The sequence below is a fragment of the Melanotaenia boesemani genome, chromosome 7, assembly GCF_017639745.1.
Source record: "Melanotaenia boesemani isolate fMelBoe1 chromosome 7, fMelBoe1.pri, whole genome shotgun sequence".
In the NCBI taxonomy this organism is placed as follows: Eukaryota; Metazoa; Chordata; class Actinopteri; order Atheriniformes; family Melanotaeniidae; genus Melanotaenia; species Melanotaenia boesemani.
The window spans coordinates 28,387,526-28,404,982 of record NC_055688.1 but is presented as its reverse complement, the minus strand read 5'-3'; the positions used below and the strand labels follow the sequence as shown (position 1 = coordinate 28,404,982).

At 38.3% G+C, this 17,457-nt stretch overlaps 3 protein-coding genes across 4 annotated transcripts; 2 read left to right on the top strand and 1 right to left on the bottom strand.

Annotated features, from left to right (window-relative positions):
* The first annotated feature begins 5,728 nt into the window (after positions 1-5,728).
* On the top strand, positions 5,729-8,339 carry zgc:174917 (uncharacterized protein LOC565650 homolog). Its single transcript, XM_041991271.1, has 7 exons — positions 5,729-5,783; positions 6,270-6,453; positions 6,949-7,201; positions 7,302-7,393; positions 7,579-7,718; positions 7,817-7,921; positions 8,009-8,339. Exons 2-7 carry the CDS (start codon positions 6,324-6,326, stop codon positions 8,093-8,095), a joined length of 807 nt encoding a protein of 268 aa, XP_041847205.1. The 5' UTR covers positions 5,729-5,783; positions 6,270-6,323; the 3' UTR covers positions 8,096-8,339.
* Positions 8,340-8,936: 597 nt separating this feature from the next.
* On the bottom strand, positions 8,937-11,188 carry LOC121643717 (glutamine amidotransferase-like class 1 domain-containing protein 3A, mitochondrial). Of its 2 annotated transcripts, XM_041991274.1 has the most exons (6): positions 11,088-11,188; positions 10,490-10,602; positions 10,125-10,296; positions 9,815-10,016; positions 9,505-9,725; positions 8,937-8,947 (listed from the first exon to the last, which is right to left on the bottom strand). In XM_041991274.1, the coding sequence occupies exons 2-5, from the start codon at positions 10,595-10,597 to the stop codon at positions 9,533-9,535; spliced, it is 675 nt and encodes a 224-aa protein (XP_041847208.1). In that variant the 5' UTR covers positions 10,598-10,602; positions 11,088-11,188; the 3' UTR covers positions 8,937-8,947; positions 9,505-9,532. The 2 variants fall into 2 exon arrangements, with proteins under 2 accessions (XP_041847208.1, XP_041847207.1); XM_041991273.1 differs by lacking the exon at positions 8,937-8,947 and having other exon boundaries at positions 9,376-9,725.
* A 438-nt stretch (positions 11,189-11,626) lies between these two features.
* On the top strand, positions 11,627-15,817 carry LOC121643095. The gene is made up of 9 exons (XM_041990312.1): positions 11,627-11,686; positions 12,185-12,298; positions 12,381-14,045; positions 14,171-14,270; positions 14,384-14,532; positions 14,634-14,746; positions 14,851-14,940; positions 15,023-15,145; positions 15,239-15,817. Exons 1-9 carry the CDS (start codon positions 11,632-11,634, stop codon positions 15,392-15,394), a joined length of 2,565 nt encoding a protein of 854 aa, XP_041846246.1. The 5' UTR covers positions 11,627-11,631; the 3' UTR covers positions 15,395-15,817.
* Positions 15,818-17,457: the final 1,640 nt, after the last annotated feature.

The window sequence follows — 17,457 nt, the reverse complement described above, 5'->3', positions numbered from 1 at the left end:
CCTAGGGAGAATTTAGTGACCAGTTAACCTAACATGCATGTCTTTGGACAGTGGGAGGAAGCCGGAGAACCCAGAGAGCCCCCATGCATACACAGGGAGAACATGCAAACTTCACAAAGAAAGGCCACCACCCCCCAGATTCGAACATCCCCCCAGGAGACCTTGCTGTGACGTTGCGGTACTAACCACCACCACACCACCGTACAGCTCTTTTTATATCAAAAAAGCTTTAGTCCCTTTTATGTCGCAAGGTCTTTTTTTTTTCTGTCTTGCTTGTTTTGAGCGTGATGGGATCCTCACACTAAATCAAGCTAAAATATTAATGCCCACAAATGTCTCTCCATCTTTAAAAAAAAGTTACACACTTTAAAGTCTTTAGATAAATTGAAACAATTATTAGACTTGTCATCTTGTTGAACATGTAGTTTCCCAACATGTATTAAACAACGATGCCTTTTGTTTGAACCTGTTCTTCCTGACAATAACTCTTCCATCACAGGTTTCCCCATTCTCTGAAATGCTCATTGTTTCTTTCTTTTCATTAACCTGTTGGTACCAGGATGTAACAGATTAATATGTATTTTACTCAGTCTGGCTTCCAGGTACCTACATATGTTACACACCCTTAGAAAGCTGAGATTGTTGATATTTGAATGATGTAAATGATCCCAGACTAATCTTAACTGTAGATTCAGAAATCACTTATTTCCAAAGAGTCACCAATTTCTCTTTGAAGCCATAATATACTTCAGTAGCAGATGATGCTGCAACAAAAATTGTTCTGTAACATCAGCAAGGGTCCAATAAAAGTAGCCCAGTAAAAACGTTCCCCAACAAGTCTTTTATCCATAAAAACACATTTTAGGGGAAAATTTAAGGATTTTAATGGGGTCACAAGCAAAATCCCAAATATGTGAATGAAAAATTAGATGTTTTAACGATCTTGTCTTTTGTAAACTCTTTCTTTCAATTACTCTTTTTCTGAAATAAAAGTGTCTTGTTTGTCTCAGATAAAGAGTTAAGAGATTAACTAGGCCAACAAACAAATGTAATAAATATCCACAGTATGAGTTAACATTGTTATTTGCTGTGTTATGCCAATGGTAAAACTGAAATGAAATGTTTAATAATTGTTCTCCTTGGCTATTTTTATAAATAATATTTTGAGTAAAAAAACAAAGTCCCGATCATGTGGTGCTTAACAAGTGGAACTTTGGTTAATCCACAGAGAGCATGGGATATACTGGAATATAACAGATCTCTATTGGACTTTAAAATGGGATATTTTAAATATCTGCATCTGATTCATTTCACTTTTAAAGATGTTTAATTAATTGTTATTGATTTTTTTGTTTAAGAGAAGATTTATGTTTTAGTAACTCTTTCACTTTTGATATTATCTCACTCAAGTTAAAGATGCATTGCAGACATGCTTTTGGAATTACAAACAGTTTAAGTAATTCTAAGAAAGAAAAACACATGACGATCACAACACAATGAGCTCAAAGAGACAAAAAATTGTCTTACGGTAAAGGACTCATTGTTGAATTGGATGAATAGATTAAAACAACACGTCAGTGTTGAGCACATCTTTAGGAAATACAGGCTTAACAAGATAATTATCAATCAATGTTTGCCCAGCTCAGTTTCCTGGAACAAACCTTTCCAGTTACAAATTTTGGAAACCAGAAACTGCCTCTAGTTTTTTGTTTTATATGTTGGTTAACAAACACATGCAGAGATTAACTTCATATTTTATTTCTAGAGAATTTGACTGCTCAAAACCAAACCATGTGTTCATCACCTTGAATAGATTTTTTTATTATTATTATTATTTTTAGGCCTTAACAAACTACTTTGGTTTGTAGGTGAAACACCTTAAATTACAAAAAAGGAACAAAATCAATAAAAAAAAACATTAAGGGCTAATGACAGTGGCGTCAGGATTTACTGCAGTTTGCAAAGATGATGCTGAAGATAAAAGAAAAACAGCTTCCAGGTGACGCTCATCACTCATCTATTAGTTGTGCTACATATATCCCTGCTTGTGTATCTCAGATAAAAACAAATGTAATGCAAATGATGCATGTATTTCATATTTTCTCCTAAAAACAAAGATTTCATTGTTTTAAACCAGAAGGTTTTAGGCAATTTTCAAACACTGATATAATGTGCAGTGATAAGAGTTTAAATGAAAACGTAAAAAGTCAACATTAATCAACTTTTTTGTCTTTTTTTTTTTTGTCTTTTTTTTCATATCCATAAGGCTCCTTTTTCCATTTTGTTTTGTAGCAAAAAGTAATAATATTGTTAAGTCTTAATTTATTATAAATCTAAGATGTTTCTAACAAAACCTTCTAAAACCTGAAGCCTTTCCAGATTAAACTATCTACTGAAGATCTTTTCTCAGAGAAAACATGATCAACAGGAAGAGAGATTATACTGTTTTAAATTATTTATTTACCCATGTGTTATCAACTCTTAAAATGAAAAAAATAAATAAATAAATGTGTGTTTTGAAAGAAATGCTGAATCAGACTTTAAAGGTAAATACAAACAAATGTTCCACCAAATCAGAAAAGATTTACACACTCATGTTGCAACATGTCTAATGGGTTAACGTGGAAACACTTAATGTGATATAGTTGCTCATTTAGTCAATGAATCCACTTTATATTATTTTGAACTTAACCTGTAAAGGAATTTCAGGTAAACATTTATCAGATGTGTCATCTTGCATAAAATGTAGTTCCTCAAAATGTCGTGAACAATGAAGCTTTTGTTGGAAACTGATCTTCCTGATGATAAATTTTCTATCACAAGTTTCTCTTTCCGTAGCTCTTTCAGTTATTCCTTGTCCATATAAACATCTCTTTTTTCATTTATGAGTTTTAGACCAAAGTTCTGTAGCTGTGGAAAAAAAAAAAAAAAAAAACTTTCATTAAGATACTTGAAATTATATATATATATATATATATATATATATATATATATATATATATCCCCTTCCTTGCTGTAATGGTGATGACCATTAAAAGATAAAATACGTTGGTACAACCAAACTTCAAATACACCAAATAAGGGTAAAGATATTACTTAACAGCAATAATAAAATTTAGACTTTATGTTCGTCTAAGACAGAAAACTCTTTAAATGGCTCTAAGAAATAAATAAGAATATTTGAAAGTTAGTGCTTGAAACTTGTATATATTTAATATTTTTGTGGCCTGTTTTGCTTTTAAATCTTATTGATTGGTATTGATGTAATGGTGTCTCCCTGAGGACCCGGAAATTCAGCCACACACACAGTGATAGATTCCAAGAAAGTAATTTATTCAGTCCAGGTAATGGAGGAGATGAGCAGGGTTTGGTCCAGTAGGAAGCGGTGGCGCCTTCCTCAGGTAAAGCAAGGAATAATATCCTGAAAGGACTCCAGAAACAGTCAGGATGATCCACAATCCAAACAAGCAGAGATTTAAGAAGCCAAGAGTCATAAACAGGGGTAGGAGGCAGACTATTTAGCTGGGGCAGGCGAATATCCGTGGTCGTTCCAAAACAGGTCAAAATCCAGGAGAGCACAAGGCAGGAGCAGTCCGACAGGGGATGAGGCAAGAGAAGTCCAAGGGCCGTAACTGGGTCAAACACAGGAATCAGGCAACAAGAGTAAACGCTGGACATCAACAAGAGAAAACAATGCTGACCATCTGGCAGGGAAGCAAGGACTGGAGTGAGCTTAAGTAGGGAGGAGAGCAGGTGAACAGAGTGAGTAATCAGGGCTGCACTAGGTAGAGCAGATGAGTGTGATGAGGAGCTGTAGGCCCAGCAGAGCAGCAACCATGACAATTGATTTTTATTATTTAGTTTAAGATGTCATAGCAAAGAACTTGACTATTTCTCTTTAGATTTTATCTCACGGTGAGACACTGAAAAGCATGTTTGGGAATTTGAATTATTAAAAAATGTAAAGAAAGAGGAATACAATGAGCACAGAGACAGAGAAATGTGTTTTACGATAAACAACTCGTTAATCATATGAATGGGATGAAACCACACGTCAGTGTTGAACATGTGTGAAAGGAAGACAGGCTATGTATAAAACGCTGATGTTATTCTGTGAATGTAGGATATTTAAGTAGAATTATGTAATGGTAATTTCTCCATCTCAAACAATTCATTGAACCGAAAGCTAATAATAGTGGTGTGTATACCACAACATAAAATGTCAATGTTTCAATAAATTGTCACATGTTAGGTGTCGTCTTGTTCTGGTGATGTCAAAATGTGAACAGAATGATGAGCAGGACTGTTTAAGTAGAAGTTTTCATTGAACCAGAACAGTGAGTGGTCCATTTCAGGTTTTGTTTGTCTTTCATTTATTCATCCTGTTGGAGAACAATAAGTTGTGCAATAAGCATTTAAACAGTAAATTATTCTACGTGTGCGCTGAAAAGTTTAGAAGAAGTCAGAGTAAGTTCACCTTTAAAGGTTAAAGTATATTTTGGTACATTCTGAAATCATACAAAAAAGACAAGTATCACTATCTCTTTGACATGAATTTTTTCTGACTTTTCTATAAAAACTGTTTGGTGACTGAAGCCACAGTGCCTGCTCGCTTATTTTATTTCTTTATTACTTCTTTAATTAGAGATTTTTAAATTTTTTTAAATGATCTATTCTCTAATTACCCAATGCCTAATAATAAACTTCCGGATCACTGTCTTTATCTGAATCTAAACCACTGCCGTGTATCAACGCAACAACAGATATGAAGTGTGGGGCCAGGGGCTTTTCTCTGTAAATTATTTTCTCAGCAAGCTTAAATTGTTCCTGTTACAGATAATAAGTTGTATTCCATTAACTTATTATATGATTTATGTAGAGTACAAAATGAACAGGCATCATGAAGGGTAAAAAATAAAATATGTGAGACTGCAGGGGGCAGTGTCACATTGTAACAAGCTACATACTCAAACTCATTTATCACAGTATTCAAGCAAATAGCCAGTTTAAATATTACTAAATATGACCAGCATAATTCAAGTGTTTTCATATACTTTGGTTATTTGACAGGGACCAAACATGTGGGCATTGTTATATAGTGTTAAAGGAAAACAATGAAATGTTAAAGGTTAAAAACCGTTGGTAAAAAATGGTTAAAAATGGTAAAAACACAATTGTTTCATCAGGTAAAATGGCTGATATTAACAGCTTGAAGACATCATTATTCCTCATTTTCATTTGGTCGTTGCCCAGCTGTCCTCACACCTTCATCTCACACAATATGAATGATGTTTCTCCCTGTGATCATCCATCCTTCTTTCACTCTCCGAATCTCTGAGCAGGAATGTAAAACTTTAATATAAGGTGGTGATGAGTGGAAAAGTTGGGCTGATGCAGCTATGAGTTCTGCTGTACAGTACTGATTCACTGAGATTAAATTCAGAAACAAAAGCAAGTCCTCACATCTGTGAAACAGTAAAGACAATAGGAAGCCCTGTAAGTGGAATAAAGGTGTCCCACAAGTATCTGAAAAGAAAAGGTTTCAGATTACTTTGTTTATGACTACACCTTTCAGTAACTCTCCACACCTATGTAATGGATTTTCCTCCTTCCTTCTGTGTTCCCAGAAATGTTTGCTCAGCATATGAAAGGATTGTTGCACATGATTATATTTTAAGATGTTGACTCAGGAGTAGGAATTTCCACAAGATGCTCTGATTAGTATATAATCTCAACCAAGGAGGAGCTGAGCAGAGTCCAAACTCAGACTGCACAGCAGACAGGTAAGGAGACAATTTCATATTCTGCTGTAGTTGTTGTATTGATACTTAAAAGGTTTGGTTTGCAGATTAAATTTACTTGAACAGTTAGAAAAATAAGGATGCATTAAGTTTGAATTTTAAGTAGAGACAAGGCTGCCTTTAAATTAACTTTATTTTTCTTTCATTATACTTTCTAGATAGTTTTACATCTCTGCAGTCTGAGTGCATGACTGTTTTCAGCACAGCACAGCAGATTGAAAACACACACACACACACAACTCCTAATGTCATGTAATGAGGTGTGGTCTCCAGAGTTATATTGGTGTCAAAGAACAGGATTTTATTTACTTCTATAAATGTATTTTTTATGCATTTATTAGGTATAAAATGATGACGGAAAGCAGGATAAATATGAAACCATCACTGGATTTTACCGCTCTTAAATATCCTCTCTATTTCTCACTCACTCTTTCTGTTCAACGTTTTAACCGCCACCATCACAATCAGCCTTTCCAATCTTGGAGCAGAAATTCTGAGGCACCAGTTGTGAAACCAGCAAAGATGACTACATCCACGACGAAACTCCAGGAGAGCTACAACCAGCAGGGCTTCCTCTCACCGCTGCCGGTGCTGAATGAGATGGAGCTGAGGGAAGCCAGACAGGCCTTTTCTAAGCTGGAGGAGGAATTTGGTAAGTAACAAATGAAGATCTGCTGATGCAAAGGAAGCATTAATAAAAGGAGCATTAGAGGAAACAGGAGCAGGAAAAAACTGACAAGTGTGCAGCTGTGAGGATTTATTTAGTATAGTTTTCCATTTTAATTCTTAAATGAGTGCATGCTGATGGAAAAATAATGTATTGATGAGATGGTGGAGATAGTGGTCTGATAGAATAAGTATTTACTTATCATGGTTGAATTATTTGAAAGAAAACCTTTTGCAACATGTGGATGATCAATCTATAGTGATAATGGAACACATTTTGTGAATCAAAAATGAGCTAAAAAGGGTCATGGCAGAAACAGTGAAGGCTTGGCTATACGGCATTCCTCTAGTGGCCTTACACATTTTCTGACACACCCAAGTTGTTCTTTTTGTACAGTAAAATCTGTTGAATTAAAGAAAGAAAACTGTGATTTTTCTGGTTAAAAAAAGGCATACATAACGTATTTTTATGCGTCCACAGGTGAAGACTACACTCAGTACAGCCTCCACAATGTTCACCTTCAGTATCCATGGGTGATGAATCTGACCAAACACCCCCGTGTCCTGCAAGTGATCCAAGCCATCCTGGGCTCTGATGTCATCCTTCTGGATTCTCGTTTCATCTGTAAATACCCTGTACTCAAACCAGCTGGGCATGAAGAAAACAAAAATGAAACTGATGAGAAGAATGGAGAAAATGAACTTCCATATGTGGCCTGGCACCAGGATATGAGGTGAGTCTGATGTTCTTAAAAAAAAAAAATACCTAAGCACATTTTGTTGTACTTAATTTTGTGTCTTTGTGTGTCACAACTGTGACTGTTGCGTTCACAGATATTGGGGAATTGCTGGTGGTCCTGTTGTCTCAGTGTGGCTCGCTCTGGATGACTCAGAAAAAGAAAACGGGGCCCTTCAGGTCATCCCAGGTACCTACTATGTAACACATGAGGCTGTGGTCCTGGTTCAGCTGTAGCTAAATTAAAACATTAAGTGTCTGTTGGTTCCCACCTTAATATGAAAATCTATGACAGCTAAATAAAACAGGATGTAAAAAATAATTATCAAAACCAGGTTTCTTCCTTATTTATTAACATTTCTGCCCTACATGAAGGCACTCACTGCTCTGGCATGTTGCCTCATCGCCAAGCCATCCGCTCTGGAAACATGCTGTCAGTCAACCAGGAGATCCCAGAAGAGCTGGTGCAGATGGAGGAAGCTGTGTTTTGCCCTCTGAGAGCTGGACAGATGTCTGTAAGTTTATTTTAGTGGTAAAGATAACAGATATGTCTGAAAACAGTTTATCCAACAATAGAACCATAAAATAAATAAATCTTTTTTTTTTTTTACAGATTCATGATGGATTTCTTGTCCATGGAAGTGATTCCAACACATCCCAGAAGAGACGCTGTGGCTTTGTGATCCGTTATGTTCCCACCTGTGCATATCCCATAGAGGTGAGACATACATATTTTCTGGTTGTCATTTTAGTTTGTTGCACTTGCATCTTGTTGACTGTTTTCTTCTTCTTGTTTTGCTGTTAGGATCCTGATCGACCCAGGAAATTTCAGTCGACAGTGTTGGCTTGTGGGGTGGACCACTTCAACAATTTCTCTAACAAAAGTACATAAATGATTCCTGGGGTCCTGACAGTATTTGCTTTTATGTTTGGCAAGAAAATTAGAGTTCAATCAAATGTGTGTTGTATGTTTATCATACCAAATTTATTTCTATGCTATGGTTTGTAGTACTTCTGGTGATGAATGTTTCTGTATTTTTATTTTTCTGTGTCTTTATATTTAATGTGGACAATCAGTTGCAATACAGACAAAAGCACTTTTTCATGACTTTTTAAATAAAATTTTGCAATAACCTCACAAAACAATTGTGCATATAATTTCTGTTTTCATTCTCTTGCAACAAATTCAAGATTTGGATACAGTTTTACTGAAAATAGGGGATGTTATAGTTATATAACATCGCTGTAAATAAATAAAATATAATTTCCTGAGCATGTAAAAGTAATTTATTGGACAAGTTCTTCTCTGTTTCTGGTGTGACATCAGTATGAATGAACTGATAAAGAAGATTGGCTCTGTGCTCAGGAATACTTTAATGTCTTTCAGAAGAATATTGCACATGAGGCTTAATATGACAACGCATCCTCTGCATTAAACTGATAACAACAATGTCTTTAGTTGGAAAAACTTTAGTTGGAAACGTCTGCAGTTACACTGTCAGAACTAGAAAAGTGCTCCTAAATATTGTAGCTTGCTTTTACACATTTTTGCCACACCTCTGCCTGACAGCAGATGGCACGGATGGCTAGCACTATAGCTTCACAACCACTAAGCCTCACAGGTTCCTGGGTTGAACCTTGACTGTAACCTTTCTGTTTGCTTGTTGTCGCTGTGTAGGTACTCCTGCTTCCTCCTCCCACAGATGGGTTTGTTGTTCATCCTAATTTTAGAGGGAGTATGAATGGCTGTTTGTATTTCTTGGCCTTAAGATGAACTGGTAACCTACCCAAGGTGTACCCTGCCTTTCCCCTGACAGCGACTGGGATGGGCTCCAGCCCCTTGGGACCCTGAACTAGATTAAGTGAGCATAGAATGGACGTAGGTGGTGCTGTGCAGACTCAAAGCAGAAATCCTCTGCCATTGCACTGATGGCAAATTTTCATAATATGGCTTAGAAAAAAATGTTATGTGTGTGATAACAAAGTTTTAAATGCTAATTTGAGGGATAATTATGCTAAATCACACAAAACCATTTTTATTTTCGGTGTTAAGTCTAAACACTCGATCAGAACATTGTCATATATTTATGTTCTGGATTATACCTTTTAGTAATGTGTTTTATTTATTTATTTTTTCTGTACTATACAGGAAAAATACCCACAAATTTGTATTAAGCAGAGAAGATTTTACTGACATTCTCAAGAATTTGACAGTGTAACAGAGAAAAATGAGAGAACTTGATAATAAATTCAATATTTGTTAGCAATTCTTGGTATCTTTAAAAAAAAAACCTAAAATAAACAAAATCAATTTCCAGTAACACTCTTGTTAAGCCAGTTTCAGTGTCTCTTTAACCATGACACCGATGCCATCAAAAACTTGGTGAATGGGAGCGTTGCACATGAAGGCGCAGGTGGTGGCCAGCTTATTCTTGACATCAACATGAGCTTCCTCCACACCTTTGTTCACATGTTTGCATCCCATCTCCTTCACAGCTCCTGCTGTTTGAGCATACGGCCACCTGAGGATGAAATGAAAGGAAACATTGACTGAAACGGTTTCATGTCCAAAAATAGCAATAATTATAAACTGTTTTTCCCCTCCACACACTTGTCACACTCTTTGTCTTGCCCCACGGTGACCTCACAGCCAGGCAGGATCTTAGCAGCCAGGATGGGAGAAATGCAGCACATGCCCAGAGGCTTTCCAGCTTTGTGAAAAGCCTTGATGAGCTTCTCTAGGTGTGGCTGGATGGTGCAGTCCTTATTATTCACAGCCCAGTCACTCAGGTTCTTAGCCACACCAAATCCTCCTGATTGAACACAACAGGATTCATTTAGAAAATCATAAAGGTGGAGATCAACTAAAGAGACAATCATATACATCACTCTGTGGTTATCTTTGGCTCAGACAGTCTCACCTGGGATGATGGCAGCATCAAACGCTGAGACATCTAACTTAGCCAGATCAGTCACATCACCCCTGGCGATGCGAGCGCTTTCCTGCAGGATGTTTCTCTTCTCCTCAGTAGGTTTCCCCTCACAGTGATTTACAACATGCATCTGATCTGCATTTGGAGCAAACATCTGCACCTAAAAATCAAACATCAGCATGTTAAACATTTCATACCGCATTAAACTCTGAATGAAAGGACTGTGGGATCATTTTAAAGTTTCTTTTAATGCTAACTTAATTATCAACATGAAATTCAGATATGAGGTATAGATATCAGAGATAAATAAATACAGTATTGTGGGTTTCCTTTCTTTCTTTACTTGTTCTTACTTTTGCTCCGGCACGACTCAGATGGACAAGGACAGCCGAGGCCTCATGGATCTCTGTGCCGTCATAGACTCCACAGCCTGAGAGAATAACTGCAACACGCTTTGCCATGATTCCTGTAAAACACATACTAAAGCACATAAATCTAAAGATCTGCAAACCCTATAAATTTTCTTTCATTTAGATCAACTGATGCAACATTATTTGTTTTCCTGTAAGATGAGGAGTATATTTATACCAGAGAACTGCTCCAAGACTACCTGCTGTATGTTCACATAAAAAATTTACAGAGCCAGGTAAGAAATGAGTCTCAGGAGTGATGCTGCATCTGCTGCTGCCAAGTAACATAACTGACACTAAACCTGAGTAACAGGAGTTACGGCTGTCTGTGCAAGACTGAATGTGCCTGAATAAACATACTACTTTGACTGCATTAAACATTAATAAAGCATATCCTCAGTTCAGTGTGGCAATGTTTCTGGCGACCTTTGTTGAGCTATTTTCATTTAATTATTTATTGTCAAAAATGTACACATTTGTTTTTACTAAACTACAAGGAGAAAAGCAAAGACAGCAAAGGCAATGTGGATAGATTTCTCACCTTAACAAGTATCGGTGGCCTGCACTTTTACTCAGTGTGTCACTCAGCTTTTCAGTGGACGTGACTGAGCGCTGATCCACTTTTTATGGACCTGCCTGCTTCTCCTGACTCCTCCCACAACATGTTGCCTCAAATGCTCACATCATGCATGTAAAGGCAAACAAGAAAACCTGGTGGGACATACCTCTCATTCATCTGTAAAATGGCAGAAAAAAAACAGCCACATAGTATATACTCAAACTTTACTTAGTCTAACCTTATTTATTTTATTGATTCACCTAATATTTTGCTGAATAAGAAATAGAATGAAATTTGGGAAGGATGGGGAGGTCCACATCTCTCCTACCTCCTACAGGAGGTCTGTCTCTGGCCACATTCGTCTGTAGACAGAAACTGATTATTTTAGTTGCAGTTTATTTCCTTTTACTAATCTGATCCCAGGAAGGAGTTTTTCCTTTCGAGACGCTCGCAGTTACTTTGCGTGCTGACGTCACTCGCAGCTCTATAAAACCCGTCTTCACGCCGGCAGAAACCTATCGTTGTCATGGCTCAACGCGGCTCTCTACGTGAGTCGGTCGGCGTCCTGAGCATCGCCGCCGGTAAGCTTGTATGTTCATAGGTCAGCTAGCAGTGTTATTATGTATTTAGCCTGTTTTTCGTTTTCTTTATTGTGAAGCACCTCTTTTTTTGTATCCTCATAAAAAATAGCCTCCTTTTTAAAAGAAACTTTTAAAACATGTTACCGTATATTTGAGTGACAGAACATAAACGTGTATAAGAGAAGAGCCGGATTTATCTTAGTCTTTTTTTATTAATTATTATATTATTTTAATTTTATTAATTAATTTATTATTTATTAACTTTTTTAATTAATTTATTAATGGTGCTGGTGCCAAAAAAGAGAGAATGTAGTCAAAGAATAACTACTGAAACAGGAAATCAAATGAGGCGATTAAACCTACAACCCTATTCTTACTTTAATGCTGTTGCCTTCTCTTGGCAAAGCATTATCTTAAAGGAGAACAAAAGTTAAATAAATTCATAACATGGTGTGTTCTTCTGCAACTCAGAATGTTCTCCATATGTTTGATCATCAGGTTCGCTCCTGCTTTTGGTGAACAGCTATGCCAGCTCTTCTGAGAAAAACTTCATCCCTTACACTGCTCTGGGGATACTACTCCTCATCATTGCTGCTATTGTAGCTTATGCAGGTTTGTTTTGATTTATTTATGCTCACAGATTTATTTATTTAGCTGCTTCCCATCTCCTGACTCTGCCTCTTCTCTCTCCTAGGTGTCTGCCGCAGTCTGTCCCACGCCCAGCTGTTTTCTGCTCTGTGTCTGACTGTCTCTGCTCTGTGGTGTGGTTCAGGTCTGGTGTACATTCTGGTAGGACAGATGGTGCTTCATCCCACAGACCTGAAATCCTCTCTAGTCCCTGGTCTGGCAGCATTTACCTTGGCCTTGTTCATCATAGGCAGTGTTGCTGTCTTTGTGAGGAAAGTAGTTCTGTTTCTTATATCTGTTGGCATTTCTTTAGCCTGTGCTCATCAAATTGCTGGCCTCTCAGCTGCAGGGTTTGGCCAGTCTGCCACAGCTGCTAATTATTTCCTTGTCTGTTTAGTGTGTGTTTATTTTGGTTTTGGACAACTGCTGTCCTTGATCACTCAAGGCAAAGTGGGACTTCCAAACTCAGGACTGAAGGAAAAATCTGAGCAGAACCAGCGCTGCAGTGATGCAGTAACTGCAGGTTTGGTGATGAACTTGTTGTCTGCTTCTGTATTAGCCTGTCCCCTGTTAGGTGTGGTCCCCCAGCTTTACGTCGGTCATGTCCCTTGGCTGTGGACAGCTGGAGTCTTCCAGCTTGGCTTGTGTGTCCTCTTTTACCGAGCTATGGACACTCTAGCTGCCACTTTCTTTGGTTTCACTGCCCTGCTGAAGTTTGCAGAGGGTTACAGTGCTCTGTTGTCTTTTTATTCCATTCAGCCTTTCTCTCCTGTCCCTTTCCCTGTTGTCTTTTCAGTTCTTTTTTTCATCCTGGCTCTGTTCAGCTGTCAGAAGAGTTTGTTGGAGGGTTTCTACCAGTTATTCTTTGTAGCCTACTGTATTTCTATAGCAGCCCAACCTCAAGGCTTCTTCCAAGGGGGCACTCAGGGTGTACAGGCAGCTATATTTGTAGCATCTGCCATCATGCTTTTTATTACTACATTCAACATGGTCTCCAGTATCATGATTCCTACAGGAAAGGGAGTTTTCAAGAATTTAGTAACCAAGATGCAGAGTGTTGTTCTCAGAGCTCATGATAAGGAACAACATGCACCTCACCTGGGCTACTCTAAATATGCAGATGCAGAGGTGTTGGGTCATGCCTGCAGTGTGCTGGCTGCTTTTGCCATCACAGCCACAGTTGGTGCCAGAAATCCTCTGTCTGTGCTGGTTCTGCCCTGGGTGGTGGTGGCTGGTGGGGCGCTGCAGCTGCTGTGTGGTTCAGTAGCATTTGCTCGGGGTAAAACCTTTGAGAGCACAGTCTTTATCCTCTACGGGGTGATGTGGACAGTGTGGGGGCTGACGAGATACGGTGGCCTCTACGGTGAAACCAGAGGCTTCAGTGTGGCTGTTGGGATCATTAGCTTCATGCTGTTTAACTTTCTAGTGACAGTTGCAGCTTTGTTTGTAAACGTTACCTGGTTTGTCTATGCGTTCACCTTTCAGCTCATACTCATCAGCTTTCTGCTGGATGCAGTGGGTGCACTACCTTATGGTTATGACATAGGAGTCACCATCATCTTTGGTCTCGTCAGTTTTTACTGTTTCTTGGCACACATTTTCAACAGCACCTTCAAGTCTCCCCAGATCCCCTTAGGAAGACCTCTTGTCAAGCTGGGTGGGGTAGGGGGAGGGGCCAATATATGTCCACATGTACCCGCCCGCAAGGCCACATCAGTCCAGCAGATTGCAGGTGAGAAATAAAAGACAATGGTGCTGATTCCTGAAAAAGACACTTGTTTAGTTGCTGTATTTATGTTTCCTTTATTTAATTTTATTTAATTTAATTTTATTTTATTTTATGCTTTTCTCATGCAGAAATCATGAAAAATGGAGGCATATGTGGAATGCCAACAGACACTGTCTATGTGCTGGTAGCAGCCTGCAACAGACCAGATGCTGTTGTCAAAGCATACAAGTAGGTTTCTATCGTTTTTTTTAGAATAACCTTAGTTAGATTCATTTAGTGAATCTCTCTCTTTTCTTTTTTTTTTTTTTTTTTTTTTTTTTTTTTTTGCTGTTTGACTCCAGGGTGAAAAAACAAGCCGAGGACCGACCCATGTCCATGTGGATCTCCTCCATCAAACAGCTGGAGCCTGTAAGACACCTGCTGAGCCCCCTGCTCCTGGACTTCATGGAGGCTGCATGGCCGTCCTCCATTAGTATGGTCATACCCCGAGGTGAGTGTGTCCACATTTACATGTGGTCCATTATGTATGGGTTCATCATGAATGGTTGGTTGGGATTTATGAGCATCATATTGGTTTCTTGTCTCATACAGGTCCCTGGATGGACACGTTTGGTTTAGGAGATGCAGCCAAACATATAGGAACTCCACAAAGCATTGCGATCAGAAATCCAGACTGTGCAGTAGCAACACACCTCATTAATCTGGTGAATAGAAATTGATAGCTGCACATCTTTTCCAGTTAAAAAGTGATAAATTAAAAAGCCAGGATTTATGAAAATTCATTGACCATCCAATTTATTTCTTGTAGGTGGGGCCCATTGCTGTAACCTCAGCCAACCCCACAGGCGAAGCAGACACAACTCATCATAACCAAGTTTACGCCAAACTTGGAGACAAGGTAATGACAGAAATCAAGTGGTAATAAGTTCAGGAATAACTGATTGGTTTTGTAAAGTGTTCATGTATTTTTCTTGTTCTAGGTGGAGGGAGTGTTATGTGATGGACCCTCCCCAGAAAACATTGCATCCACCGTGGTCGACTGCACCAAGATCGAAACTGGACACATTGGTTTCTTTAGAGTGGGTCTCATTCCTAAATCCAAGGTAATATAAAGTATATTTGTTTCCTGACATTTACTTTTTAAATATTTTAGGATTTGGTGTGTGTTCACGCTAACGTTGTTTTATGATTGACAGGTTTTTCAGATTTTTGAGGAGGTTCAGAATCGGCACAGACAAGGACAAATAAATCCTGCTTTTGAACTTGATCTGCACACACCAGACACACAAACAGAGCTGAATTCAGGAGGGGATGAAACTGCAGAGACAGAAAGAGAATCTCAGAACTCATGATCCACTGTCTCACCTGAACAAAGTTCAGTCCTCAAGAATTAGCCATAGTTTCTTCTTTCTCAGCACTGTGTTAAGATGCCACCAACAGTATCATGAATACCTCAATGGAATCTGATAAACAGATGTATTTATTAATTGTGTTTGTCTATTCAAGTTTCTGTAGAGATGAATTTATATTGTGTTATTCACAAAAAACCTTTTATGTTTGTCATTCATTATGTGTGTGTGTATATAGCTATAAATAGAAAAAAAATTAAATGTAATGTATATATTATATTAATTTATGTTTGTATTGAATTTACTATACGTCAAATTTATATTAAGATAAATACCACATATGCACTTTGTGTGGTTACAGGTTATTACATAATACACTACTTCCCTCCTACACTCCCTCTGATACAAAAAATAAAGATTAATTCAAACAAGCATACCTACATATAAGCTGATGTTGTGAATTCAATATGTACTTTACAATAAGTAATAAGATTCACTAGTTTATTTAAAATGTTCCCATATATATATATTATACATATGGGATTATATATATATATATATTTATGGCAGCACAAGAGAAAGCCTTGAGTACCAGGGCGATCGAGGCCCATATCTACGACACCAGGCAGGACTCCAGGCGCAGGCTGTGCAAAGACACCCCTGAAACAATCCAGCACCTCACAGCAGGGTGCAAGATAATACACGGATAATACATGGGGAAAAATACACCGAACACCATAACTAAGTAGCCAGCATAGTGTACAGAAACATCTGTGCAGAATATTGACTGGAGGCCCCTAGGTCACAATAGGAAACACCTCCAAGATGGCGGAGAATGAGAGGGCTAAGATCCTGTGGGACTTCCAAATACAGACCAACAAAATAATGGTGGCCAAGCCGTAAAGGTGAAGACAACAGTACGACCAGTGGTCATCGGAGCACTGGAAGTCGTGTCCCCCCACGCAGGAGAAATGGCTCCAACAGATACCTGGAGAAACATCAGACATCTCCATCCAGAAGAGTGCAGTCCTAGAAGGAGACTGGGTGAAAATGGTGTGAGACAAGCTTTAATTTAAGGTGCATTGTGTAGATTCACACAGTTTAGAAACAGATTACAGGTTTCTCTTTTCATCTTCTACTCTTCTGTCTCTAAACTGTCTTTTAGATAGGAGGCGGATCCAGAGGACCAGAAGTTACATCACCTCAAGTTAAAAGAACTTCTCTTTTCAGAGTCCAGCTCCAGAGTTAATACTGATTCTATTTTGAATGAAAATTTGATGACTCATAATCAACAATACATCCTTAAATAAATTAATTAGTTAAACTACAACGGCTTTTTATATCAATCATTCATTGTCTGTACCGCTTAGTCGCAGGGAAGCTGGAGCTTCCCAGAATTTTTAACAGGTGAGAGGAGGTTACCCCCTGGACAGGTCACCAGTCCATTGCAGGGACAACACCCTAGGGAGAATTTAGTGACCAGTTAACCTAACATGCATGTCTTTGGACAGTGGGAGGAAGCCGGAGAACCCAGAGAGCCCCCATGCATACACAGGGAGAACATGCAAACTCCACACAGAAAGGCCACCGCCCCCCCCAGGTGCGAACCTCCCCCCAGTCGAGGTTGCTGTGAGGCTGCGGTACTAACCACCACCACACCACCGTACAGCTCTTTTTTATATCAAAAAAGCTTTAGTCCCTTTTATGTCGCAAGGTCTTTTTTTTTTTTTCTGTCTTGCTTGTTTTGAGTGTGATGGGATCCTCACACTAAATCAAGCTGAAATATTAATGCCCACAAATGTCTCTCCATCTTAAAAAAAAGTTACACACTTTAAAGTCTTAAGAGAAATTGAAACAATTATTAGACTTGTCTTTTTGTTGAACATGTAGTTTCCGAACATGTATTAAACAACGATGCCTTTGTTTGAACCTGTTCTTCCTGACAATAACTCCTCCATCACAGGTTTCCCCATTCTCTGAAATACTCATTGTTTCTTTCTTTTCATTAACCTGTTGGTACCAGGATGTAACAGATTAATATGTATTTTACTCAGTCTGGCTTCCAG

What these genes read in the sequence shown, in the direction of transcription:
- LOC121643095 (XM_041990312.1), top strand. Translation starts at nt 11,632, where the DNA reads ATGGCTCAACGCGGCTCTCTACGTGAGTCGGTCGGCGTCCTGAGCATC. An exon ending in CGTCCTGAGCATCGCCGCCG is followed by an intron (nt 11,687 to 12,184) that starts GTAAGCTTGTAT and finishes TTTGATCATCAG; the next exon opens with GTTCGCTCCTGCTTTTGGTG. An exon ending in GCTGTTGTCAAAGCATACAA is followed by an intron (nt 14,271 to 14,383) that starts GTAGGTTTCTAT and finishes GTTTGACTCCAG; the next exon opens with GGTGAAAAAACAAGCCGAGG.
- LOC121643717 (XM_041991274.1), bottom strand. Translation starts at nt 10,597, where the DNA reads ATGGCAAAGCGTGTTGCAGTTATTCTCTCAGGCTGTGGAGTCTATGAC. An exon ending in TGAGTCGTGCCGGAGCAAAA is followed by an intron (nt 10,297 to 10,489) that starts GTAAGAACAAGT and finishes TTTGATTTTTAG; the next exon opens with GTGCAGATGTTTGCTCCAAA. An exon ending in CAAGACAAAGAGTGTGACAA is followed by an intron (nt 9,726 to 9,814) that starts GTGTGTGGAGGG and finishes TTTCATCCTCAG; the next exon opens with GTGGCCGTATGCTCAAACAG.
- zgc:174917 (XM_041991271.1), top strand. Translation starts at nt 6,324, where the DNA reads ATGACTACATCCACGACGAAACTCCAGGAGAGCTACAACCAGCAGGGC. An exon ending in TAAGCTGGAGGAGGAATTTG is followed by an intron (nt 6,454 to 6,948) that starts GTAAGTAACAAA and finishes ATGCGTCCACAG; the next exon opens with GTGAAGACTACACTCAGTAC. An exon ending in TGAGAGCTGGACAGATGTCT is followed by an intron (nt 7,719 to 7,816) that starts GTAAGTTTATTT and finishes TTTTTTTTACAG; the next exon opens with ATTCATGATGGATTTCTTGT.